This window comes from Argentina silus (assembly GCF_951799395.1).
Source record: "Argentina silus genome assembly, chromosome: 12".
Lineage (NCBI taxonomy): Eukaryota > Metazoa > Chordata > Actinopteri > Argentiniformes > Argentinidae > Argentina > Argentina silus.
This window is the reverse complement of record NC_139666.1, coordinates 3,617,981-3,641,752: the sequence shown is the minus strand read 5'-3', so window position 1 is coordinate 3,641,752 and position 23,772 is coordinate 3,617,981. Positions and strand designations below refer to the sequence as shown.

Sequence of the window (23,772 nt, the reverse complement as noted above, 5' to 3'; positions counted from 1 at the left end):
AGCCGGCATTGTTTGTGAACACACTATAACACATTGTAAGCATACCCATTAGAATTGCTCAGCTATGCCTCCTGGTGGTTGTTTTGCTGAGGTGAATGACCTGAAATAAAACAGGGCAAATAGTCGACTCCCTACTGCCGTCGCGGTACCCCGGTGTGAATATTTTAAACTCTGACCTACTGTACTCTTATTATGGTAGTGGATAAAGTCAGAGATGGTTTGGTTGGTTGGTTGGATGGATTGAATGTTATATAGATAAATAGATAGATAGGATGAGCCATGGGTACTTCACTGGATTGGGTAGAGCTGAAGCAAACCCACTAATAACATAATTGTGCCACAAAGCCCAATGATTATGAACGCATTTCAAAGATCAGTGTTTCATTTATTTGCAGCCTAATTGCTGCGTCTCCTGGAGACCCACTTCTTGTCTGTTTCAAAAGTAGAAGTAATTCTAGATACTGTGTTGGACATATTGTGGCTTGTTCATTCTAGTAGCCTGCAGTAAACGTTCTGTCATTTCTATAAACCTCTCAAATTCCCTCTATGGATCTATCGGTCTGTAATGGGAAGCGATCTAGCCTACAGTTTGAGGCAGTGGTTAGGTTTCTGTGCAAATGCATTGTCTTCTTTAGGATACTGATGGTCCATTCTGAGATATTGAGATGAGATGATAAGAGATTCAAGTTAGATTCAGTTTAAAAGTGCATTTCACACACAAGATAAAAACACACACGCAATAAAGCTAAGTTGAAGAAATGTATGCTTTTAATCTATTGAATTAATCAAATAACCTCTATGGGAAGTCTAATAGCCTATTACAAAAGTGCAGAAGAAAGCTTTTCAAAGCATCCAGAAAAAAATGTCAGTTGTGCGCACAGGGGTTGTTGCCTCTTGGCCGATTTAGCAGCTCATGGACAGTATTATTTGAAAGCAATCAATCAATGTTCATTTTTGCAAATCACACGTTTCAAATACATTTCAATAGAGGCACACATGTGTACATTGCCTTTGTAAATATGGCCGCGTGTAACATTCCAAACATCGGCGATTAACCGCCATTGAGCATGAAATAGACAGGGCTTTCAGTTTCAGTCAGTCAGTTTTCAGTTTTGAATCACCCAATAGGCCCTAATTTAATTACTTAGGAACATGTTGACAAACTGAACATCAGCAGTGACACAGCAGGGTGGTTGTGTGGTATATACAAATCTATTTTTCCACCCAGTGTTAATCCCACTGAAACCCCAAAAGCCTATCTTGCATGAAATTTATTCTGTAATCCATAGGTTGCATTATCAAAGATGACTCATGCTTATTCATTACCGCTAAAACATTTTTGACGTGTTGCTGAGAGAATGCATGATGACTACAACAAACAGTATGAGTAGATAAGGATATTTGAAAAACACAAATTGGGAAAAAATGATTATTTTTTCTTTCTTTTTTCCCCACTCTTCATCTCCCTGTAATTCATGACCTGGTCTGCTAATCAACTCTCTTTGACCAAATATAGGAGATATTCTGTCATTCGTGCAAGTTAATCTATCTAGCAAATCTATCATATCTCCAATAACAAACCGTTCTCTCTCTCATGTTCATTTTTGTCATTATTTTGTTACAAGGAAGGAACACAAACGTCTGCACTGTCAGTCATTTCTACCACAGAAGGATGACTCATCCTTCACAGCTCTTGCTCCTCCACCTGGTCGTGGCCTTCAGCAGCACTTCACACGTCTTCACAGCTACTATCTGCCGCAGTGGCATTGAGGTAGCCCACCGCTGCCATGACAACATGCATATTTTAAACAGTGACCTACCGTACTTTATCGTCATGTCTCATGCACAACTGATCGCACACACTGAAGAACTCACTGAAGTTCAGATGTTCCTTCATATAGTATATTTAGGTCTGGACTAATTTTTTTGTGCATTAACTCTCTGAGCTCACAATGCACTCTTGAATACTTTTTAAACACTGTTATAAAATCACAGAAGCCATTGCTTAGCCTGTTACTCCAGGTTTCAGGCCCTGCTGTATGTAAGTAGGTACTGCTCATATGCCATATAAAATAAAAAATAAAATAAGAGCATAATGGCATTCCATAATGGAATAAACTATTTATTTTGTGTGGTCTCGCCGATTCTCCCATCATTGGCCTAGGTGATGATTAAAAGATTTGTTGGAGAAATAATTTAATAATTTGCATAAAAGCTGTACATTTACAGGTAAGCCTGTACAGGCATTGGAGAAACCTTTTTTTAATGTATCGGTGTAAATAGAAACGGGCCTTGAGCCCGACGTCCCTGTTCAAAGCACCCTCTACAGCCTACATTTTTAGCCGCCAATCCTTATAAAATTGAGAACGATAGGGATCATGAGGTATCATTACAAGTTCAGCCCTCCCATCTCACGGTGCACGTCGTCAGACCCCAGCTCAGAGATCTTGACGTTTACAAACAGAGATGAGGGGGGGATACCCGTTCCATCTTTGGACAGGAGGTGGATGTGGCGATATCCTAGGAAAAATATAGGTTCAGAGATGAAATACGGTTTGTTGTCTTGGAGACCTACTTTGAAACAATCACTCATGCAGTAAATGTATTTACTCAGTCACTGTATGTACTGTCTTCATCTGCTTAGAAAATAGGGTTGGCACACCAAAAATTAACTCTAGCACGCTGATGTAAACCCAGATGAAGAGAACTGCTTTAGGTCTACAAACTCAATTGCATTGAAACTAATACTTAGATCCAATGATTTATTGTCCGTAAGGACGGAGTGCCGCTAGTAATTACATCTAGGCAACGAGGCAATAGCTGTCTTGTTCCATCCTCAACATATTGTAGGCAGAAGTATGTTGGACACCTCTTACCAAAGTGGTCCATATGTGTAAATGTGTGTTTTCAATCCTGATTACCTGGCTGGATAGATGTGAATGGCAGAGTGAACTGGCCCATGAAGTCATTCCTGGAGGCCTTGTCGTAGTCTTCAACCACGAAGCGCACCAGGGCCAGCTCAGGGGAGTGTATGACGAAGTTGAGGGTCTCGTTCCACAGGGGATTAAAACCTGAATGCAGGGGGCAGCAGAGAAGGTTTGGAATTTGGAGAAAACACTCTACGCAAGAGCATTGACAACAGAGAATCTCATTTGATATGTATATTATTCATCTGACCTTTAATTAACAAGATCAGTAAATTCACAATAATTGTAATGATAAGAAATTATGAGCAGTAATACATAAACGTAATTGTACTGAGATATATACATTATACACACTTATTGTACCTGCATATTGTACATGTACAGTATTAATTATACAGCGTCAGTCCTCTAGATAAACTGATCTATTCACCATTGTTGTCAATGTAACTAGTCTCTTCCTTGGCCTGGTCCTGTGGCACGCCATAGATCTCCACTCTGACCAGGGGGTCCACGATAGAGCCCTCCTTCTGGTTCACCTTAGGAAGCTGCTGCCCACTGATCACCTGACAGACACACACACATGCACTCAACTACACACATGCACTCAACTACACACATGCACATACACATGTGAACATATATACATTAGGTTACAATGATATGTAGCTGGCACACACAGGTAAATACACATAGTTAAGTTGTTATACACGTGATACAGAACAGTTATTTCTGAACCTGGATGGATAGGCGAAGCGGTCTGTAGTCCTGCTGATCCTGGGGTTTCTCTGGGTCAAAAGCACTGTCGTTCCTCATGAAGTCAGGTTTGAGGACATAGCCACTGCAGCCATTCTGTTTGAACAGCCCGTCGTTGAGATCCATCTCCAACCCAGCCGTCTGGAAGTTCAGAGCCACTAAGGAGGGAGCCAGGAGACCATGAATCAGAGCCTTGCACGCTAGGTGCCAATGCTTTCACACTGCATCTCAACATTCCAGACCTCTAGCCATCCATGTTTTTTTCATTTCTGACCATAAGATGGGCCCAGGGACAACAATGTCTTTTCCCTCATAGCATTGGTACAAACCAATTCATTATTTCCATTTATTTTATCATTTTCCAGACTTTTAAATCACAGAGGGAAGAGCAAGCCACTTTTTGGTACCCCCAGTATCAATGTATTGATCATCTTTTTATAAGTGGGTCGGTTATACATATGAACTGTCTACAAAGCCTTTACAAACCACAAAAAGTACAAAACGTATATTATAAGTACAGTGCCCTGCTTAAGTAATGGGAGAGTGAAGCATTGTTTTCTTCTTTTGGCTCTACAATCCAAAAGTTTGGATTTGAAACCACACTTACTGTGAGGTTAAAGTCGATATTCTCAGCTTTTATTTGATGTTATTTGTGTACATATTGGTTTCACCATTTACAATTGATTGGCTTGACAATTGGTTTGAAAGGTGTTTCTGGTAAGAATGTGGTTCATCACATCATATGTGATAGGCTTTGCGTTTGCCTTTGGAGTCTGCTTAGGCTTGCCAAAATCAAAAGTTTGGAACGTCATTAATAAAAAAAATAATTTTAAACTCAGCATTGGAAACGGGCTGTTAGGCCAAGGAAGACTTCTACAGTGGATGACCAAAGAATGCTCTCACAATTAAGAAAACACCCCAAATAAATGTTTCTACCATCCACGGAATACGTCACCAGCCAAACTACAGAGGCTTTATTGCAAGGTGCAAACCACTTGTTATCGTCAAAAAGGATGGTCAGGTTATAGTTTACTAAAAAGTACCTAAAACGTCTGCAGAGGTCTGGAAAAAGGTCTTGTGGACAGATAAGATTAATATGATCATGTACCAGAGTGACTGCAAGTGGAAAGTCTGGAGATATATCCAAGATTTACAGCATACCACCTCATCTGTGAAACATGTGTAGTCTAGCTAGAACTAGAACTGGCCTACTTGTCTTAATTGGTGGTGTAACTGTTGACGCTAGCAGCAGGATGTATTCTGAAGTGTACAGAAACACCTTGTCTGCTCAAGTACAAGAAAATGCCTCCAAATTAATTGGATGGTGCTTCATCATATAGTCAGGCAATGACCTCAAACATACTGTCATAGCAACTAGGGAGTTTTTCAGGGCCAAAAATTGGAAAGTTATTGACTGGCCAAGTCAATCTTCGGATTTGAATCCAATCCAACTGAACGTGCATTTCATTTCCTGATGACAAGATTTTAAGATAAAAATACCTCAAAACAAACAACTGAACATGGCTGCAGTACAGGCCTGGCACAGCATCAGCAGAGAAGATGGTGGGGTCAATGCGTCGCAGACTTCAGGCAGTTATTGCATGCATTGCAAAGAATTGTTAACAAAATATGAATATGTACATAAATACCCTTAAATAAAAGCTGACAATCTCTACTTTAACTACATAGTAATTGTTTGTTTTCAAATCCAAACGCTTGGAGTATAGAGCCAAAACAAGAAAAAACTTCACTGTCTCATTAGTTACGTAGTAGGCACTGTATATAAATTGTTACCAATAAACCACACACAATACATTATTTTCAAAAGGTAATACAATCACACATTGTGTTGCCTACTTTATCTATGAACTCCCTCATTATACAGTAATGGTTGTTACGGTAGAATGTATTTCACCACTTCTCTATGCCCCAGGGTTATCTCTAGGTCATAGGGTTATCTCTATGCCCCAGGGCTATCTCTATGTCCTAGGGCTATCTCTATGCCCCAGGGTTATCTCTAGGTCCTAGGGTTATCTCTGAGTCATAGGGTTATCCTGGGGTTATCTCTATGTCCTAAGGTTATCTCTATTCCCCATGGTTATCTCTATTTCCCAGGGTTATCTCTGGGTCCTAAGGTTATCTCTGGGTCCTAGGGTCATCTCTAGGTCATAGGGTCATCTCTAGGTCCTAGGGTTATCTCTAGGTCATAGGGTTATCTCTATGCCCCAGGGTTATCTCTAGGTCCTAGGGTTACTGTTGTGCTTCACCTATTTGGCACCCCACGTTCCACAGCTCCTGGGGGTTGTAGTTTGAGGAGTCGGTCCGCAGGCCACTGGGGTACACTCTGCTCAACTGTCTGGCGTTGTAGCGTACAAACTCCGTCCCTGGGGAAGACACAGTGACAAGGGCCAGGATTTAATCAGGCCTTATGTATTGCAAATTGTTCACATGTCTCTGTTGCGTTCACACAAGTCCTGGCAAAAGACCAGACCAAGACCTCATTCAATTATGTTATATAAACATCTTTTCAATAGGTGTAGGCACCTGATTCCTTGGCAAGTTTCCTGGCCTTGGACTCTGAGAAAGAGGACATCTCGTAGCACTTGGAATGCAGGCGAGAGCGCTCGAAACCACAGAAATGGACACTCTTGCAGTACACCACCAGATCAGAGAGCTCCCTGGAGAGATGCGACTTGGATTTCGGAGGAGACAGGATATGACATCATCCTTGCATAAGTGCTCAAATCTTTTAGACGTTTGTGTATTGAAGTGGGTGACAGAGCTTTAGTGTGTTAAACAAAGTTTTAAATTGTAGTTGTTTTTTTAACAGTAAGTTTGGTGTAAGCTGTCAGCTGCTCCTCTCCATACCTTGCCTGCAGAGTGGCTCTTTGCAGCCTCATCCTCGTCGCTATCTTCATCCGTCAATACTTCAACACCTTCATCCCCCTCTCGGTGTTGATGTTCCTCCAGGCCGCCTATCTTCTTCGCTTTCAGCAGGATCTTTCCTTTCAACTCCTATGATGGGCATGCACACACAGGTACAGTAGGGAAACGCAAGTAGTATTTTATTTTACTGTACTAATTCCACAGATTTCTACTTATTACAGTATGCACTAGGTGGGTATAGTATGTAGTGGTAACAGTATGTGGTACTTTCTTCAAATAATTAAAAACATGGTGCCAAATAGTGCCTTCAGTGCTTATAATAATGAATCAAAGAAACTATTTTGTAGGTTATTATTGTGGAATTACCCCTTTACCATGTTATGTATGTTATTTATGTGCTATATGTTTATCTGTTAATATCTGTAATGTAAAATAAAGTGCTACCGAAATGCTTGCTTTACTGTTTTAGTTCTTGACTACAGTACATACTTTGATGTTGTTCCCACATGCGTTCATCATCATATTTGGGATTAGTAGTTTCCATTTAATGATCAATAAACAGATCAGCTATGTCTTCAATCGCATGTTCTGTGCCACCTGTATAGATAATGTCGGTACCTCATGGGTTTTCCTCATAGGATTTGTCTGCTGTGCATTGATTACCCTAAGTGCTCTGACTGGAAGATACCAAGGTCGTATTGAATACTACTCCCCTTGGCATTGCTAAATGAAAGACAGGAAACGTAAACAGGAGATAACAGCCTTTTACTGGCCTTGCTAAAGTGCGGTATGGCTTGCATTATTAGTATCCACACTGGAAACTCATGGACTGGAAACCAGCTTTAAACTTGATACCAGTTTACATGACATATTAAAGAATGTCTAGATGAAATACAGTAAAAAAAAAAAAAAGAAAAGAAAAGAAAAATGCAGTAAAAGGGTCCAACGTCTTACCTGGGGAGAGGGCAGCTGTTGGGGAGTTTGTCCATCCAGCGTGGCCCTCAGCAACGTGTCACCCAGGATGTGGTCCAGGTGTTGGGCCATGACCGCCTGCTGCTCCACGCTGCAGTGGTTCTCCAGAGACAGGATGACAGGGAAGTCAGTTGCCTGGGAAGCGTGGAAAAGGGGAGGAGAGGAGGAGCTAAAACAACGGAAAGACTCCAAGACGTAATGAAGACTCATTCAGTTAAGCATAATGCCTGACTAAAACAAAAAAAACAGCAATCAGGGCAGGGTGGTTAGGACTAAAGTTCCTAACTTTATTAACTAGGGTTTCTTGGGTTCCTGTCATAGACATCCTATTTTGCTAACTGCAAAGTAGGGCCATAACAGACTCTACATGGACAGTTAGTGGGTACTGCACTGTTATTGGCAGTGGCAGTTTAGTTTTACAATGCTCAAATCCGCCAAAAGGGATATATTTACCATTGTTATCAATCCATCCCTCTGTTTCAAAGTTAAAGGTGCAGTCTGTAGTTATATTTTTGGAAAAGGTATATTGGCCTGGCAGCACTGAAGGGGACCGTCTTTGTGAGTGCTCTACACACTATAAGCATGACATGTTACGTTTGGTTTTGTGAAGTTTTTAATGTTTATTTCCACTAAAACCTTGGTGGCATTGCATCCCACAGACATCGAGCACCATTGCGGTCACTACCTTGAAGGCGTACTCCCTGAGTGTGGCAATGATGTCTCTGAAGAGGATCTTGGAGGTGAAGGTGTGGCCGTGATAGACGACAGGCTCTCCACTAGGCCCATCCCAGCAGTCCACTTCCACACAGCGGCAGCCCCTCTTCAGGGCCCTACACACACACACACACACACACACACACACACACACACACACACACACACACACACACACATAAACACACACACACACACACACACACACACACACACACACACACACACACACACACACACACACACACACACACACACACCCAGCCCGGGTAAAAATGTTGAGGGCATAAAAGTGGAAACCCTATTACCCTATTAAGATAGATAACGTTGACTCATGATAAATGCAGCCACCACCACAGTGTGCATTACACTACACTCTTAGAAAAACGATTACTGGTGGAGGGGTAGGGTTCTAGAACTCTCTTCATCTGAAAGCTACACGAGGCACATAACTTAATTGGCAACCAACTGTTGAACTGAAGTGAAGCAGCGAGTCAACAGCATTATTGCATTGTGACGTATAGGTCAGTCCCATCCGGCAGGCAGTCCAGTCAAGTACCCACACAAAGATAATGCAATTGAGTTGGGTCTGCATTTCTCAGTAGTCAACAGCGGTTCTCCATTGCCATGCTAAGCTAAGGCTAAGGCTTGCAAGTTGCAACTATTGGTGTTTAGCCTCACTGGATGTAGGCCTCAAGGCTGCTCTGGCCTCTGAGCTGGTCCTCCAGCAGATAGGTGTTGTGGGACGAGGAGATGAAGTAGTGGCTCAGCGGCTGGCCCATGTCCTGGTGGAGACCTAGGCGCTGGGGATCCAAGATGGCGCCCTCCTGGGAGCACAGGTACCTCTGGAACCCATCTATAGACATGGCACCCTGCTTCTTGGCTGTGTGGGAGACATCGGTTGGTGGTAGATTAGGGCAGTGCCACACCGGGATGCAGCATGCGCAAATGTGAAGTGCCCATCAGCGCAGTAACTTAACCTGCTACACCAGAAACGTGAAGTGGATGCAGAATAAATAGCCCTCACATCCTGTGTTTCTGCGTTGAAGTTGACGTTGGTGTAGCAGGTGACGTTGACTACCATAGGAGTCTATTCCGTCTCACGGACGTGGGGTTCACACCGGTGGTGTAACAGGACTAATGAAAGGGTGGCAATGGGTGGTTCAGCATGACTGACTATGGTGAATGTATTTATGGTCAGTTATAGTTCACTGTGTCTCAATGAAGCTAATAGTGGTAGTTCATATAGTTACACACCTTTTCAATATATTCACCTTTTGCTGTCCCCAGAGCCTGGAATCTTAATACATAAAATGACGTCTTTTCTCACTGATCTGTACAACCTTCTGGTCATTTTCAAATTGAAAGGCAAAAAAATCTATGACTGATTAAAACAGAGAAGACCTGTTTGCAAATGTCTTCACACCCCTTGCTGTGGCTCTCCTGAAAATAGCTCAAATGCAAATACGGAATGAATACCCTAGTCTTTGGAGGGTCCCTAATTTGAATAGGAATCTGCCTACACACAGGGGGAAAAAAAAAAGATATTCATTCCAAAATCACATGAACTATTATCCTTGCACTCAGATGGACTCAATTCAACTCATTGAGTGACTTGTTGCAGACATTTTTGTATTTGAGCTAATTTTAGGTGTCATAGCAAATGGGGTGAATACTTATTGACTGAAAACATTTCAGCTTTTCATTTTTAATTTATTAGTAAACATTTCTAAAAATTAATTTCCACTTTGACATTATAGGATATTTTGTGTAGATCAGTGACAAAAAAAACATCAATTAAATCTATTTTAAAGTCAGGTTGTAACACAACAAAATGTGAAAAAAATCCAGAGGGGTGAATACTTACTGAAGGCAGTGTACATGCCCAAACTGTAACACCCATTTCACCATGTTTCACAGATGAGGTGGTATGCTGTTGATCTTGGGCAGTTTCTTTTTTCTCCAAACTTTCCTCTTGCAATCACTCTGGTACATGATAATATTTGTCTTATCTGCCCACGCGTTTTTCCAGAACTCTTCAGACTTTTTAGATCCTTTTTAGCAAACTGTAACCTGGTCATCCTAATTAGTGGAGGGCACTGCATTTAAATTCCAGGCTCCGGGGCAATAACACATAGAAAGGTTGTGTAAACTTTCTATAGGCACTGTATATGGTTGACGTGTGCTTCTTACCGGTGTCAGAGGGTTCATGTTGGTCAATCAGCACCTGGGCATGCTGCTTACTGCGTTCTCCCTCCTGCTGCTCCTCCCGCAGGAAGTTCTCCAGCTCACCAAGTGTTAACTTCTCTCCATCATGTGAGTAGTCCTGGAACATCCGCCACACGTCCTCCCTCTCTGTCAGCATCTTATAGAACTGGACAAACTCCTCGTTCTCCAAAGAACTGCTATTCGACTCATCAGCCATCTGTGGGCAAAGACAAGCAGTAGAAAGATAAGACCTTGGAAAAGGTCTTACGGTATTTTAGTCAGGGGTTAACTGGGGAATTCTGAAGGGGGAAAAAACAAGTGACAAAGAACCCTTTTGGGTTCCATGTAGAACCCTCCGTGCAAAGGTCCACAGGGACAGTCGAAGAACCCTTTTGGGTTCTAGGTGGAACCTTAATTTCTAAGAGTGTAGAGAAAGGTATCCATTGTCTGTATATGTCACAATCCCTCTGATGATATTGAAAAGAAATACTATAAGGTACCGTAGAAGCCATATTTCATACTTTGTCTCGCACACACACATATTAAACTCTCACACATTCATATACAATTAATAATCCATGCACATACTGTGAAAACACATGTGAAACTGTCTCACACTCACTGCTGAAACCCTCACACACACATGACACACCAACAACGTAGTACAGTACTGCGACGTACGTGGCAAATACAAGCCAATGGTGTATGTTTATGTCATATTGAGTTTACCTTACAGTAGTGACACGTGAAATTGAAGACATGGAGACCTCACCGTGAAGAGGCGAAGCGTGTACTCCGCGTTCATGTCCACATTCATCATCTTCAGCAGAGTGCGCACCTCCTTGAAGTTCATCCGTCCATCCTTGTTTTTGTCAGCTTTCTGAAACCAGTCCCAGATCCACCTGAGGGAAGGGGCTTAAGGGAAACACTCACTCAAGTGGAGAAATTACAACAATGGTCATCGTTGGATGGATCGATTGACTGATGCCTCGTCTGAAACCTGTATCATATATACTTGGGTTAAGGATACTGGTCAAGCTTCTCCTGGTCGTCCATGCTCTCGGCACTCTGAATCAGCTTACGCAGACCCTGGATCCAGGCCTGGGCCTCAGATGCAGTCTCTGCCACCAGGTCCAGGTTACTCTGGCGACCGTGGAACACGAGGGTGAAGCAGAGATCAGGGGGGAAGTCATCGGCGATGCTCAGCAAGACCTCCGACTGATGTCCCTCCCGCACCGTCTCCACCTCACTCATGGAAACTGTGTGTATGTGTATGTGTTAAAAGGAGGCAATCTACCCACCACCAGCACCACCAGCACCACCAGCACCACCACCACACACACCACCACCACACACACACACTCCTAGTACTCACAGGTGGAGTAGCCTTTGAATGACCACCTGGACTTGTACCAGATAGTAAGGCCATCTTGACGAAGGAAGAATTGCCGCTGACTTTTTGACGTGCGAGACTTGACCTTCCTTAGCATCGTCCCTGCCATCATCAACTGGAGATTCTCATCACCCTGGACACCTAAGCAGGGTAAATTGGGGTCAAAGGTCATCTTAGTAAGCCTTGAAAACAAGAGTTATAAACACTAGAGGGCGCACTCCCCTAAATGAATGAATGAATGAATGAATGAATGAATGAATGATAACCCGACTGGCAGTTAGAGGGCACTGTTTCAAATACAGTGCCTTCGGAAAGTATTCAGACCCCCTCAATTTAAAATGGATTAAATTAAAAGAATTTGCCATCAATCCAGACACAATACCCCAGAATGACAAAGTGAAAACAGGTTTTTAGAAATTTCAGTACATTTATTAAAATGAGAAATACAGAAATACCAACAAATCACTCAATAAGTTGAATTGAGTGAATCTTAATGCAAGGATAATAGCTCATGTAATTTTGGAATTAATATCTTTGTTTTTATAGGGTCTCTGATTTGCATAGGAATCAATTACACACTAAACAAAATGTGGAAAAAGTAAAGGAGTCATACTTTCCGAAGGAATTGTACTTGTTTTTGTGTAGGAAATGGTCTGCTGAAGCATACATGGCTGGTTCCTCATCACACATTATTGACTTCAGCAGGTATCTGAAGTGGACTTCAACTTCTCCTGCACTATTGGAACACCCTTCAATGTGGCGACACGTAAATGTACTTCTGGGTCAAGAGGAGAACTTTGTAATAGTAGTGGAAAGGAGATCTTTTTTTGAGCAATGGGACGCACATTAATGTTGTAAATAAAGCCGATTTGGCTCTTCCAGGTAGAAAACGTTAACAGGCGTTTAGTGAAATACATATCATCATTCTATTTCTATGCAACTGGTATTGGTAAGTGGAACAGGAAAAAAAAATAATAATAATTGGAATTTATGTTTCTCTTCATGCATCTTTTTTGAATCAGTGAACTTAACTTACGCAAACTTTGGGGAGAATCCATCACTGGTCTTGGCACATTTAGGATATCTTCTGCCAGAAAAGGAGAACAAAACAATTATGGTGATACATACATGCAATCCAGTACAAACATTTAACTCGGGCAAACTTTGACTCTGACAGTTTATTTTACTACCAGATTTTTACTTGGGCTTTACTTCCTGTACATTATAATTTCCAAATAATTACTATTTTTGTTCTTTGAGATTCACTTAATCAGTCAACATTAGGCTAGTTACCATTTCACACCAGGCAGTTGCCCATTGAGTTGAATCCCCCTTAGAAGTACCAACAGAAAGTACCAATCTCATAGTTTCCTAATGAATAGTAGGTACATACCAGCTGTATCAGTGCAATAAAATGAAGCGTTACCCAGTCTACAAAATACAGTATATACTGAGTTAATAGATTTACCAATCAGTCTCATCTAATCTCTTCATGGACCACTATGGTCTGAATTTCAAACAAATCAATGAAATTGAATCAATTCAACTGTGTCAGCATAAAGTCTGTTTGCCAGCGGAGACTGTCAATCCAATCAGACTAACATCTTTCTCAATCCATCCACTCATTGGCTGAGTGGGGGTAGATGATTAACAGCTCAAACCTTGGCCTCTTGCAGTCTGTGGGCTGCATTGCCTCAGATAAAGGCACCCTAGACTGTAGTGAGCTGAATTCATTCAAACTCAGTTAAAACAGTGAATGAACAGGGAATTCATCCATGGATTATTAAAGAATACTCACAAGATGATTCAATTCAGTGGAAGAATTGAATTGAGCAGCAAAGAAGTCGATCCCTGTTATGCAATGTCCCTTGAGATACAAGGGGGATGCAGACCAGTACTTTTTGACCGGCTATCAACAGAAGATAACCGTTGTGAAAAAATCCATCCGGTATGAATCAACAGACCTAGTCCCTGAGGGAACAGGTTCTCCAACCCTACAGTAACTTTGCTAACATACTCTGAAACAATGTCTTGTACAAACTGAATATATATGAGATGCTTTAAAAAGGACGTTCCGAATTGGACACTCCCCCTTTGTCCTTGGCATAGCATGAGCTTTCCTTACATTGTCCTTCTGACAACAATGGCACAAAGATATCATCAACTTTGATCAATTCTCTGCGGGTTAGTTAGGGTTAGGGTCAAATGTTCACACAGATGTCAATGCTTCGCAGTTCCACAGAATCCACACACACTTTTCCCCTTTGTGAGAGGAACATTGTAAAATTTCAATGAAAGTCTAGGAAGCCATTATGAGGCTGAAATATCAGAATAATCAGAATCATGGCCCCTAGACTTAGCAAAATCAACAATCAACAGAACATCATTTAAAAAGAGAGAAAGCACTGGTGAGCTCAGCAATCGGAAACAGGCTGGTAGGCCAAGGAAGACTTCTTCAGTAGATGACCGAAGAATGCTCACCATAATTAAGAAAAAAAAACATAACAACTGTCCCATCGATCAGGAACACTCTCTAGGAGGTAGGTGTGAATGTGTCAGAGACTACCATCTGCAGACTATGTCACCAGCCGAACTACGGGTGCAAGGTGCAAACCTCTAGTTATCCTCAAAAAGGATGGTCAGGTTACAGCTTGCTAAAAAGTAACCTAAAAAGCCTGCAGAGGTCTGGAAAATGGTCTTGCGGACAGATAAGATGAATATTATCATGTACCTGAGTGATTGCAAGAGGAAAGTTTGGATAAAAAAAGGATCTGGCTAAAAATTGATGAAACATCGCAACGTCTGCTCGAGTACAAGCAAATTAATTGGATGGTGCTTCATCATACAGTGAGACAATGACACCAAACACACTGCCAGAGCATCTAGGGAGTTTTTAAGGGCCAAAAGGTGGAAAGTTGTTGACTGGCCAAGTCAGTCTCCAGATTTAAATACTATTGAACGTTTCATGTCTGATCATAAAATTTTAGGCCTAACTGTAGATGGCTGCAGTACAGACCTGGCAGAGCATCACCAGAGATGGGTCGCAGACTTCAATGAGGCGCAGACTTCAGGTAGTTATTGCATGCAAAGTATTTTTGACCAAATACTAAACATGAGTGCTTGAATTGGACATTATATGAATCTGTCCAATTACTGATGGTGCAACCAATACCAAACCAAGACCTAAGTGAAACTTACACACAACTGTATTTTATTTGATAACCTTTATTTAACCAGGCCATTCATAACACATTTGCTTATAACAACCTCTGTGGCTCAGTCGGTAGAGCATGGCACTAGCAACGCTTAGGTTGTGGGTTTGATTCCTGCTGGGACCATATATACTGAAATGTATGCACTCACTGCAATGTAAGTCGCTTTGGATAAAAGCATCAACTAAATGGCATATAAATAAAATAAACTCATAAAGCAGGTGCAGTGAGAGTGCAGCAAAGCAGGTGTAAAAAATGTACACAGAACAAACAGTACTTAAAAGTCATTACAATAAATTAAAACACAAGTCACATAACTGGTGGTTATTAACATAATTAGGGGCTAAAAACAATCACAGGGTGGATAACCAAGTCATATTCATCGCTGATGAAACTGGGGAGGGAGATTAATTGGTTCTCAATTCTGACCTCTCAGAGAGGTCCTGTTTGGAGTTGGACTTGCCCTGTATTGTTTTCGTGGGGCGTGTTTATTTATTGACTGTGAAGGAGTTCTTGAAGTAGGTCCTGGCATCTACAACAAAGGGGATCAGACTCAGTCTCTGCCAACTGGTGTGATAGAAGTCATACACAAAGGCCTGCTTATCAAAATGTGTGTAGCAGTGCATGTAGACACTGTATGACTACTGACAGGGTTCAGACCAATAAAGCAAATGTATTGAAAATTCCAAACAGGCAGAACAGTCCCAGTTATTAACCCTAGCCCCTAACCCCTGACCCCTAACCCCTAACCCTAACTCTAACCCCTAACCCCTAACCCTAACCCTAACCCTAACCCTAAAATCACACAAGCAATAGGAGGAAAGGAGAATGATCGTAGTGGGGGGTCTTCTTCAGAGGCAGGGGGAAGAGGGGAGAGGCTGGTCAGCGTGAGCACAGTAGGGGGGCATGAGGCAATGGGTGGGGACCTCTCAAAGATTCAGTGGCTTCGGAAAGCATTCACTTTTTCCACATATTGCCATCAATTCACACACAATACCCCATAATGACGAAGCAAAAACTGGTTTTTGCAAATGTATTAAAATTGAAATACAGAAATACCTAATTCACATAAGTATTCAGACCCTTTGCTATGAAATGCTAAAATGTCTTCAACAAGTCACTCAATAAGTTGAGTTGAGTCCATCTGAGTGCAAGGATAAGAGTTCATGTGATTTCAGAATGAATATCTTTTGCTTTTAGAAGGTCTCTGGTTTGCATAGGAATCAATTACTTTACGAAGCCACTGTATATCCAGACGCGTTAAAGTGTTCATTAAAGAGATCAGCCATACAGGCTTTGTCAGTTGGAACCACACCATTGAAGTGGCAGAGACTGGCAGCTGGGGAGAGGGGGTTTTACTCTGCAGAGAATGTAGATGGGTTGCTGATGGATGAGGCAAACTGTTCATTAAAACAGAATAATTCTGAGTTTCTGATGGTTTTTCAGGCCATATTATTTTTAGTGAGAGGAGTGGGACTCGCCCTGTATTGTTTCAGTGGGGTGTGTTTATTTGTTATCAGTGTGAAGGAGTTCTTGAAGTAGGTCAAAAGTGCTCCAAAGTTTGCAAAAGTGCTAGAGACTTTGGTTAAGATTAACCATCTGTGACCCAGGTGACAAGTGTAACAGTGTAAATAAGTTATAGTGAAATTCCTGCATAAATGGGTACAACGCCACCTTCTGGCATAGTGAGGGAATCCACCGCAGAGCTATGGAGTAATGCTGTGGGTAAGTTGCAAGTGATAAATCACTCATTATGTGTAAAGTCTCGTCCTGTTCTCGTCCTTATTTCATTTATTGTTTCCTGTTTATTTTTGTGTTCTCACCGTGTCTCTCGTTTCAGACACTTCACCACCTGCCCTTGTGTGTTTCCCGCCTGTGTGATTGTCTACCCCGCCCTGATTGGCTTCACCTGTTCCTCATCATCCTTCCCTGTGTATTTAGTCTGTGTGTTGCCCTGTCTCTGTGCCAGTTCGTCTTTGTACCTTTGTGTCATACATCCCAGCATTTCCTAGTGATAAGTATTCCTGTTTTTTGATCTCCGAGCGTGTTTCTGACTTTGCCTTTTTGCCTACCCCTTATCAGGTTATCTGCCTGCCTTTTTGTACTGCCTACCTGTGTACCGAACCCTGCTTTTCCTACCCCCTTCCTGGATTATCTGCCTACCCATTGACTGCCTACCTGTGTACCGAACCTTTCTGAAAGTAAAGACTATTCTATTGGATTTAAGTCGTGCGTTTGCGTCCTTTGCCTGAGTACCCCTGCCATTACATTATGTTGTAAAACACACTCACATTCCGCTTTGCATTTTGATTAAATATATTTTTAGTAACCTCTGCTGTTAATCTGGCATCAAATAAGCCATGCATTCTATTTTTAGAATGGAAAGTCTCTGGTTTCTCTGCGCTCAGTGGCTAATGTCATGCACTTTCCCTTAGGAGGTTTTTGTCCACATGCATACACAAGAGATGACCACTGACTATTTTTGTGTATTGTCCCATCGTTGCCGGTAAATGTTTATGAATGTATATATTATACTATGAGTTTGTTGTAGAACGCACATTGCGTCATTGTGTTGTTTCATTTTCATGTATTCTGTAAAACATAAAATGGATGACAGTCGTTTCTTCAAATTATATAGACATTTGTAACTCTGAATAAAATTCAGTATTATTTTCCACACAAACAAATTATAAATCCACTATATGATCGCAGAGCAAACATAGAACATTTAGATATAGAAATTTGTAGCAGATGCGAAGAAGATTCTCACTAATAAATTACGAGTTATACAACTGGACACATTAACCGTCCATTCTCTATAGTGTAAGACAGAGCAGAATGAAACTGGTGACAGCGGAGACAATTTTTGCCTGGTGAAAGGAGAGACTGACACGCAGCTAGCTAGCAAGCAAGTTAACACAGCGAACTCTACTGGCTGACGTGGAACTAACGGGTCACACAACTGAGGGGGTGGAAAAGGATGGCCTGATAACCACCACCAACGTTGATTTTGGATTCACATAATCTGTCCAAGTCATGGAAATCGCGGAAAGAAGAGTTTACTCTCTACTTGGACCTCACAATGCCGGATGCAGAGGAAACTGTAAAAGTCAAGCTTGTTCTTTTTCTACTATCTCATTAGAGAGAGTGGTAGGGAACTTTTTATGTTCCTGGATGGGACATGTGGCTCGCCGACACATTGAGCAGAGCATACTTACCTGAAACTACAACAGCTGGATCAGTAGTATCTGAAATCGAGACCATCAAGTATGTTCAGTGTCTGCACATCTCAGAGGAGAAACTGAAAGATATTATCTCAGATAACAGTTCCAGAAGTTCAGCCAACAGTAGGAATTTGAGCACAAGATCTTGTCGCCTGGTTAGGAACAAAACAATGGTAAAGCCGAGTCTGCCGTCAAGACTAAGGTAAAGACAGCAGATGAGGACCCTTTCCTGGCTATGCTAGATACACACCGCAACACACCGTCACAAGGACTGAATGTGAGCTCAGCTCTGAGACTGCTGAGTAGGAGAACGAGGACACTTCTACCGACAAGAGGCAGTCTACTACAGCCCGAGGGAAATCAAACAACACAAGGAATGATTAACAACCAACAGAGACCAGCCACATAATTCTCAACAGGACAGGAAAAGACATGAACACACTGAAACAAGGAGACAGTGTCAGAGGTCTGGAAGAAGACCCACAGTTGAAACCTGTTGATAATAGGTCTTACCAAGTCCAACTTCACACTGGAGGTGTTCTGAGGAGGAATCGTCACCACCTCAGATTGGATCAGGGCACAGCACCCAGGGTGCCAAGCCGACCAGTCACTGTTGAAACTAACAGGCCACCAGAGACTGTTTTTGACACAAGGAAATACCACATAACCCAATAACAAGCTGCAGCAAGGCCACTGGCCAGCTGCGGACTGTAAAATAGATAAATCAATAAAAAGGTTGAAAGGTGCGTTTCACATTGTTGGCATCAACTTACAGGCTTGGTGATACTGGGTAACTAGCTGCTACCCAGCATGAATTTAGCTAGCTAGCGAGCAACACCAGTGGCCACACACAGCATATTGCTAAAGATTCCCTCTGCCTAACTGTGTACTATCAGTGTTTAAATTACATTATTAAAATTATTATTAAATTAAATTATTTCAAATGTATGATGAAGTCACACTGGCATGGAGCTAACTAGGTAGTTCTGCGTTAGCCTGTCATGACAGTATCAAAACGAGCATATAGCTAGCTAGCGTAGCTAGTTAGCATCACCTCTAAAGTAAGTTGCTAGCGCCATGTGATCTCAGACTCAATCAATCTACCGCGGGGATCAATCAGAAAGTTATGAGACTTATATATCTATATATCTATATGCAAAGGGCATCATTTGATCATTAACACCATCATTAACACCAAATGTTATGACAGCGATGATTAGGTTGCACAAAGTTGTAATGATTAACCCTGTCTAACATAATTGTGCCAACATATTTATAAATACATATCATTTGTATTATTATTATTATTATTATTAATAATTACTGTAATTGCTACACAATTTGTGATTGGTCTACCACATGGATGTGTGTAAAATGTGTGTATAAATAAAGCGTTTAGAATTTGTGAGTCAATTTCTTTATTTATTGTTTTATTGTTCTGTTTTTGCTATTTTGTTAATATTTAGCTATTTTGTATTTTTTTTTTTTTTTTTTTTTTTTTACATTTTGCTTATATATTGTTATGTCCCATGCACCAACCTCACCAAGTACATTTTCTGTATGTGCAAATATACTGGCCAAATAAAATAATTCTGAGTCTGATTCTGATTCAATAGTTCAAACTGATCAGTTGTCTGTCAATGCAGTCTTGTTGTGCTTATCATTGTACTAATCACTGGTGTAGGGCGCCGAAGTTTCTTTCATTAAAGATGGGACAAACTAAGCAACATAGCCTATGTATGTGGCATGGCTACTTATAATGCCGATGTAATTCAGCGTGTCATTTTCATGTTGATGAGCTGTGCTAGCATTGTGCTATTGGTAACGAGAGTATTTGTTGACTTGCATCTCAAATTGTAGGCATCGGCATATTTACTGTACATTAGCCTGCACATCGTTGAGTACACTGAAGTTGTCAGCATCGTCTCCAGGTTTGTGTTAGCCTATATTCTACGTTAATACATATCTTTTCTACATCCATTTGGTGGAAATTCGCTTTTAGTTATGCAGTACATCATGTCTTCAAATAAATCCATAACATTTACATACCTGTTGACACAATTACAGTGAAATGCTAATCAAGGCTTGATAGAACTGATGCCATGAGCGATCATCATGAGACGAGATCAACAATCTTGTCTATCGTGGCTAGTGATGGAAGACATTAAGAAGACTTATTTGGCTATTTAAAATTGATGATGTCAAGGGCATAATCACTGTACACATTGTGGCTAAAGCTAAGGCTTCGTTAGCTTCATTTTCTAAATGTTTTCGATCATCCGATTGAAAAGCAATGAAGAGAAAACGGGTCTGCTATTGCTGTTGTCCAATGAAATCTTGCGTACTAGAAATGAATCAATACGTGGAGAGGGTCAGTTTCTACCATATCTGATTAGGGTAGTCATGGTGGTAATTGGGTAATTGTAGGATAGAGGCATAGATTGATAGAGTACATTAATTAAGAGTTGTTACATCCAGAATTACACCAGTCCGGTGTAAAAAATAGCAAATACAATTTCCCAACTGTGCTACCATTGCAAATAATGATGCATGATTAGTTTTCAAAGCATTTATAAATACATTTCTAAAGCATTAATAACTGGCTCCTGATTGCAAGCTCCCTATTTGACAAGCACCAAGTGACTATCGAACAATCTAAACACATGAGTTATAACTGTTTGTAAATGGTTTATAATTTAATAATAAACTGGTTAGAAGTGATTTATTAACTAATTCTAAACCATTTATAAGGCATTTACAAATGCCTTCTTAATGTAAAGTGTTACCGTGAGTATTATGGTAGGTGCATGGAACTACCAGAGAAAAAACATACATAAAAACAGTTCTAACTTCATGATACAGATTGTGTGATTATGCTGCTGGTGGTAGCAAATAATCCAGTCCTGCATGCACAGACAGATTATGTGTGCGCAGATTATTATAACACCCACTTCTTGGTACAATACCAAAGTGATGATCACTGTTACGTCTCGTCTTGTTTGTTAGTTTGCTTGTCTTTGTTTCATGTTATTCAATTTGTGTTCCCTGTTTATTTTTGTGTCTCTCTCATTCCAGACATTTCACATTTCATTTCATGTCCTTGTGTGTTTACCGCCTGTGTGATCTTCTACCCCGCCCTGATTGGATTCACCTGTTCCTCATCATCCTTCCCTGTGTATTCAGTCTGTGTGTTTCCCCTGTCGTTGTTTGTGCCTTAGTGTCAAAACGTCCCAGGGATTTTCTTAGTGATTTCTTGTTTACCTGTTTTTTGATCTTTGTTAGTTTTCTTTTAGAGTTTCTAAAAAAACAAGATAAAAGTTAATATTTATAGAAATAGAAAGTTTTACTGATAATTGTTAACAAACCATGTAAAATTGGCCGAGGACATAGAATCCTCTCAGGGGAGATGACTCATACAAGGGCACATGTCAGAGGGTGTACTGTCCACCCCACACACACACACACACACACACACACACACACACACACACACACACACACACACACACACACACACACAGAGAGACAGTACCATGACTCATAGGTAAAGCCGTCTCGCTCGTGAGTGGAATAAGTAACTCAGAAATAACTCAACAGTAATAACATCATGTAACCCTTTACATTAATCTGTGAATGTTCAATTTCCCTTTTCGCGTGAGCATCATGGGTTGCCGCCCTGGGGCTATTTCTACACCACAAGAGTTATGTGAAAAATTCTATAGACAAATGAAACAGGCCCATCACTCTCATAGCACACATGTCAGTTGGCCTACTGCGGGCCTGTGCCTGGGAGGGAGGTTTATGAGGACAAAAAGTGGAACCAGATGCTGTAACATTATCTTGAATCAAAACATAATAGACAGATGAAGCAAGTTTGGATAGAGAGTTTGTTAAAAGGTCATAGGACAATGAATGACACTTACCAAACTGAGGACCACTTCTTTGGGTCCTTATACAAGCTTGGCTGGAGCTGAAACTGCAACTGCTGTTAAGATCCCCTGAGATTGAGATGTTTGGGGAGAGAGCTAGCCCAGGGAAATGCTCTGCTGTTGGGGACTTCCCAAGAATGGCTACCCTCCCCTGGAAGGGGCTTCAGAGATGGGGATAGCTGGCCCAGTAGAGAACCCCTGACTCAGGGAGTGTCCTGAGGCAGCTAGCCCAGCACGGAGATCAGGATATCCAGGGGAGTCCAGAGGAAAATCTGTTTCAGTTGCAGCCTCTCGTCCTCCTGGCTCCACTCTGCCTGCTTCGTCTTGGAAAACTGATACCCCAGCCAACACTGCCGCAAACTGGTACACTCCACCCACTTCACCCCCCCCCCCCCCCTTCCTTCCTTCCATGCCACTCCCTTGCTCTTTTTCCCTTGCATTCCCCTTACTTCTCTTCACAAGGCTAATTAACTTTTTCTCCTTTGCTCCACACATAAGCTGCCTCTTCATTTCTTCCCCTCTCCCCCTTTCTTCCTTATTGATCTTATTGCAGATTCTGTCCTCTCCCTAGTGTGAAGGCAGCAACTAGGCAGGCTCCTATGTGTTTGCGTCAGCACTGATTACAGATAACAGTCTGGGAAAGAGGGTTGCTTGTGCAAGTAAAGGAACAAATACAGGATAACAGCAACAGGACTCTTTCTATAGAAACACAGTGCTTCAGTTCTCACAGGCTGTTATCACCTGCATATACATTCATTATCATCCAATCACTGTGTTTGTTTCTGTCTGGGGTGTAAAGATGAATTGCAGATTATGTTCATTTACTGGGTTAATGTGTATGCACAGTATATTCTTTATTCTACAGTACAATCACATAAGTAACAAAACTACAAAAGGACTACAGAACAACAAAAACAGACAAACTACAAAATAAAGACAGAAAAAACGATAAAGGCAAAAACGATGACATAAAAGATCAAGGATCAGGATATGTTGCGTACTTCTCCATGCTCAACTCCCCTAACATTTGGTCCCTTTCAAAGTCTGACACTGCACACTTTATGGGAGACCCACTTATGTTTCTGTGATCCACTCAGCACAGACTGGCATAATATCTGAGAACACTGGAGGAAATGGGACTGGAAGAGCACAGTTATGCTGAGGAGACAAATCTAATTGAAAAGAACCATTACATTTGGCAGCGTGCCATTCACTGCAGGACATAGACTGGTGGCAGTTTGTACTATGCATGCAGCTTTAACTGCATCATTAGCCAATCAGGAAACAGATTTACTGCATCACAAACCATATACACAATACAGTGCAAAGACATTTTGTTGCCTCAGAGTCTGACAGTGAAATACATTAAATGTCCCCACAGAGCCCACTGGACACTTTCAAAGTTTAAGAAAAAAAAAAAAAGAAAAGATGTATCAGGAATAAAACAAACTGAGAAGGCCTGAATGCATAAGCATTCACCCTCTTTGTTGTAATGTGCACAATAAGTTGAATTGGGGGCATTCAGGAGTATCATTCAAGAGCAGTTCTGTTCCT

General features: G+C 41.4%; 1 protein-coding gene across 2 annotated transcripts; it reads right to left on the bottom strand.

The window, feature by feature from the left end:
- Window positions 1-757: 757 nt before the first annotated feature.
- plcd4b (phospholipase C, delta 4b) lies at window positions 758-22,467 on the bottom strand. Of its 2 annotated transcripts, none has more exons than XM_083682576.1 (16): window positions 22,213-22,467; window positions 12,890-12,940; window positions 11,836-11,994; window positions 11,491-11,719; window positions 11,233-11,362; window positions 10,446-10,677; window positions 8,934-9,135; window positions 8,224-8,368; window positions 7,521-7,673; window positions 6,549-6,695; window positions 6,225-6,372; window positions 5,948-6,064; window positions 3,663-3,838; window positions 3,358-3,490; window positions 2,922-3,071; window positions 758-2,520 (listed from the first exon to the last, which is right to left on the bottom strand). In XM_083682576.1, exons 2-16 carry the CDS (start codon window positions 12,909-12,911, stop codon window positions 2,390-2,392), a joined length of 2,274 nt encoding a protein of 757 aa, XP_083538702.1. In that variant the 5' UTR covers window positions 12,912-12,940; window positions 22,213-22,467; the 3' UTR covers window positions 758-2,389. The 2 variants fall into 2 exon arrangements, with proteins under 2 accessions (XP_083538702.1, XP_083538703.1); XM_083682577.1 differs by having other exon boundaries at window positions 12,890-12,937.
- Window positions 22,468-23,772: the final 1,305 nt, after the last annotated feature.

What these genes read in the sequence shown, in the direction of transcription:
- plcd4b (XM_083682576.1), bottom strand. Translation starts at nt 12,911, where the DNA reads ATGGATTCTCCCCAAAGTTTGC. An exon ending in GGATTCTCCCCAAAGTTTGC is followed by an intron (nt 11,995 to 12,889) that starts GTAAGTTAAGTT and finishes TACCCTGCTTAG; the next exon opens with GTGTCCAGGGTGATGAGAAT. An exon ending in GAACGTGGGGTGCCAAATAG is followed by an intron (nt 3,839 to 5,947) that starts GTGAAGCACAAC and finishes CTCCCTCCTTAG; the next exon opens with TGGCTCTGAACTTCCAGACG.